Source organism: Triticum dicoccoides, chromosome 2A (assembly GCF_002162155.2).
Source record: "Triticum dicoccoides isolate Atlit2015 ecotype Zavitan chromosome 2A, WEW_v2.0, whole genome shotgun sequence".
Taxonomy (NCBI): Eukaryota; Viridiplantae; Streptophyta; class Magnoliopsida; order Poales; family Poaceae; genus Triticum; species Triticum dicoccoides.
The window spans coordinates 520500262-520504214 of record NC_041382.1 but is presented as its reverse complement, the minus strand read 5'-3'; the positions used below and the strand labels follow the sequence as shown (position 1 = coordinate 520504214).

The following is a 3953-nucleotide window of genomic DNA, read 5'->3' as shown; positions in this document are numbered from 1 at the left end:
TGACTTGGTTTCAGCGGCTAGGATGGACGTCGTGTCATTGGCAGTTGGGCGTGTCCACACGGGGTGCGGCAAGCTCGGACAACTACCTCGTCCCTCTCCAACGATGTTCCATGTGGCGACGTAGTCTTCCTAATTCGTCCTGGTTTTTTCCACGTCCACGTTGCTGAAGGAGAAGACCAAGAGCAAAAAGTAGAGAGAGGAAGAAGAACATGAGCAGTGTCCATGGTGGGCAAGAACCGGAGTCGAGGGGAGATGGATGGAGCAGTTGGGAGGAAGAGGAGCTCCTAAGCATGCATTGAATTAGATTTGGGGTAGTTGGCTGCTGGTAGGTCAGTTCGTACACTGCAAGAGACATAACCTTTAGCATATGGATGCAAAAGCACGTGGAATTAAAGACAAATTACGCAAATAATAAAGGAAAAGACGAGAGGATACGACTCAGAATACTATGAGGCTAATATAGTGATTAAGGATCCCGAGACGCATGGGGGGTTGAGGTTCGGATGCGCGGCGTCGCCGAGTGCTCCTATGCAATTTCGATATACATGCATACAACAAGCATACATGAACACTGGCAGTACTAGAACTCACACAAAAACACGCTGAAGCTAAACAACGATTTAGAAATCTGTAACTCAACAAAGAAAAATGACAGAAAACTCTCCAACTTAAGATGCTTTGATAATATAAGTGGACATTATTACGTAATATAGAGTGAAGTCTTGTATTAAATCAACGATAATTAATATGAAGTAGTACTATAAAAAACACACATATTTTCATGTGAATTGGTAAGGTCACGTCTGCACGGGCTATATAACACATCATTGGCGGAGGAAGTATAACGCAATATGGCATTTAGTTTACTCGGAGTGGGTCTTGCCCTCCGCGTTTGGCTCCACCAGGTCGCCGCAATCGAACCACATTGTATCGGCTAGCCTGGGGAACAAGAACCTGTAAAAGATCCAGTCGCGAAACAGCCTGACCATGTACCCTCGCACGCCCCGGACGTTGGTCCCGCCCTGCTGGACCCAGCCCGACAGGTAAGCCCCGGCGACCAACCAGGCAGCCCGGCCACGCCGCTCTGCCACGTAGGAGGCCACGCCGTCGGCGGGCGTGGCCGCCCGAGACAAAGCGCGCGCGAGCACCACCGCGTCCTCCAGCGCGGAGCACCCGCCCTGCGCCATGTCGGGGGTCATGGGGTGGAACGCGTCGCCGGCCACCGTGACCGGCCCGCGGGCCGCCGGACCCCTGAGGATGGCCCAGGGGGCGCGGTACAGCAGCGGCGCCCACGACAGGTTGTCGGGGTCGGAGTGGCGCGCCACGTCCAGGTACTCCGCCGGCATGAGCCTGCCCAGGTTGTCCGTGACCTCCCGCAGGATCTTGGCGGGGTCCGTGCCGGCCTCCTTCTCTGCCGGGATGGTGTTGTTGACGAGGAACCAGTAGACATCGGTGTCGCTGATGGGCACCATGCCGGCCCTGAGACCCTCCGAGAGGAACTGCCGGAGCTCCTTCTTGAGGCCATGGCCGTCCGGGTACACGGCGAGCCCGCGGACGGCGGACCGGCCTGAGCTCGCCGGCTCCGACAGGCCCAGCCACTGCGACACCACGGAGTGCACCCCGTCGCACCCGATCAGCACCTGGTCAAATTAATGAACATGCAAACCCACTTATGATAGTCATTCTTCCAAGAAAAAAAGTCAATACGTACTAATTTTCACATGTCACATGTGCCGATGTGCGTCGCTGCGGCCATTGGTGTACCTTGGATCGGATCACCGTACCGTCGTCTAACCGTAGGACGGCGATCTCCGGGGAATCCTGCGCCTTCTCGGTGGCGATCGAGGCGAGCTTGGACGAGAACCTGATGGTGCCCGGAGGCAGCTCCTCCGCGAGCGCCTCCAACAGCGCCTTCCGATGCATCGGTCTCACTCTCACGTCGCCGCTGCTGTAGCCGACTGATTAGCTCAAGTTCCGGTGGAATCCAACAGAAAATTTGCCACGACAGACAAAGCATCCGCTCATCTAACCTGCTTTTGCGCCCAGCAAAGTGGAACACCTGCGTCGCTCCAGTCTCCAGAGTTGTCACCCGGGATCTGCATGCAGCAAGCTTAGCTGATTTTAGAGCAATAATCACAGACAAGAAACTACCACAAAATCGTCGGAACAACAATCACGGCCAGCAACGGAGACGCACGTTTCGAAGGCATCGTAGCGGGAGGTGAGCTTGTGCGCGACGCCGAGCGCACGGAGCGCGAACCAGCCGTTGGGGAAGATGGTGAGCGCGGCGCCGGTGGAGCGCAGCTCGGCGTGCCGCTCCAGCACCAGGACGCCGCCGCCAGCCGCGCCCACGCCGAGCCGCCGCAGCGCCAGCGCGGTCGCGAGCCCCGCGATCCCGGCGCCAACGATGACCACCTCCGCGTCGACGTCGACGGCCGCCGCCGCCGATGTCCATGCTGGTGCCTTGCCGCCGCGATCGGCCATTGTCACCAAACTTGCTCGCTAGCTCGCCATGATTGCTCTTGGCATCTTGCTCGGCTTTGCTTTGTTCTGAGAAAATGTTTAAACTGCACGTTGGCAAGCGTGCCAGATCTAGGGCCTGTACTAGAATACAAGATGCGCCGAAACAAGTGGACATAACACAAATACTCCGAGGCTTAAGTGCATGTATAATGCATAGCTTCAAGATATTCTTCGCATGTCATGTAGGATCAAGTATAACGTAAAGTAGATTCGGATAGGCAAGTCGGATACTTTTCAGGAGACGGGTGATTGAAGAGAAAAGGTATGGTCTGGTGACAAAAACTGAAAAGGTTGGAGTGAAAAATAGAGATGCATGTGTATAGAGTCTTTATTTTTTATTTTTTAATGAGACCCACTAGTGATAGCTTGCATTAGAAAGAGAAAATTTATATAGATACCTCAAATTACTTTTTTTCATGAAGCATATGTATCCATATGTCATCATTGTACATGCCATGTATGAAAGAGAAAAAGACAAGTCGTTTCTGCGTGTTGCTTAACAACCTACTTGATGTTCTGTTGTTTTTTTTCTTCACAAAATTAACCTTTTACATAGTCTGAGATGCGGTCACGGTCACGGTGTCATGTTATGACTCATCGATTGGTAGTGCTTCGTGGGTCCAGGAATGCAGCCAGGGGTTCCAATAATATCAGGTGCTAGTGCGGTGTCGCCATTGTTTGTTGTGTCCTCGTGCCGTTTGTGTTTTTTTATTTTATTTTTAACTCGAGTCCAATGGCATGTTGCCTTTGTTAATTCGTGATAAGAAAATTGCTCAATCAATTAACAAAAGATTGAGTGACAAATGATTGTAACTTCCTCTAAGTGCTATCATGGAACATGAGCATGACATACAGTGCCATTTTTTTAACATAATATAGATGCAACCACTCATACATATACCTTTATGAATGCACACACACTCTATCCTGTGAGCACTTTTGAGAGATTGAACCGGAATAAAACCTTGATGGGCTGGAGATACCATTGCCCCTCTTAACCATTTAATCACAGGTTGGTTCGCAGGTCCAATGTCATTAACCTACACATTACATGTAAGCTACCAAAAAGAAGGTTAGTTTAGCTATACGTAAGTTGCCTGCAAATTAAATTTGGGTCAGTCGATTTTTCTGACTGTTGATTGCTACTTCAAGATTGGTGCTCTTTTTTCTTAATGTTGTTTGGATGTCTTGTTTTGGGCTGGGAATTTTTTATTGTGCTCTCTTCTAGGTCAGTCGATTCTTTAATGGGTTGAAGCCTGTTACCTGAAGATTCAGCCCTCCTTTCTATCCCTTCATTTTTCCAGTTTTTCCATTTTATGTGTTTGCTTTTGTTATTTCTTTTTTTCTTTATTAGTCAATTTTGTTTTATTTTTATGGGTACTTTTGGAATGTTAAGTGAGTGTAAATGTATAACTGAAATACTATATAAT

The 3953-nt window shown here is 50.1% G+C and overlaps 1 protein-coding gene across 2 annotated transcripts; it reads right to left on the bottom strand.

Moving 5' to 3' along the window:
• Nucleotides 1–710: 710 nt before the first annotated feature.
• Nucleotides 711–2615, bottom strand: LOC119355147 (monooxygenase 2-like). 2 transcript variants are annotated; one of them, XM_037621924.1, is made up of 4 exons: nt 2198–2615; nt 2031–2096; nt 1765–1948; nt 711–1640 (listed from the first exon to the last, which is right to left on the bottom strand). In XM_037621924.1, exons 1-4 carry the CDS (start codon nt 2482–2484, stop codon nt 864–866), a joined length of 1314 nt encoding a protein of 437 aa, XP_037477821.1. In that variant the 5' UTR covers nt 2485–2615; the 3' UTR covers nt 711–863. The 2 variants fall into 2 exon arrangements, with proteins under 2 accessions (XP_037477821.1, XP_037477822.1); XM_037621925.1 differs by having other exon boundaries at nt 1765–1945.
• Nucleotides 2616–3953: the final 1338 nt, after the last annotated feature.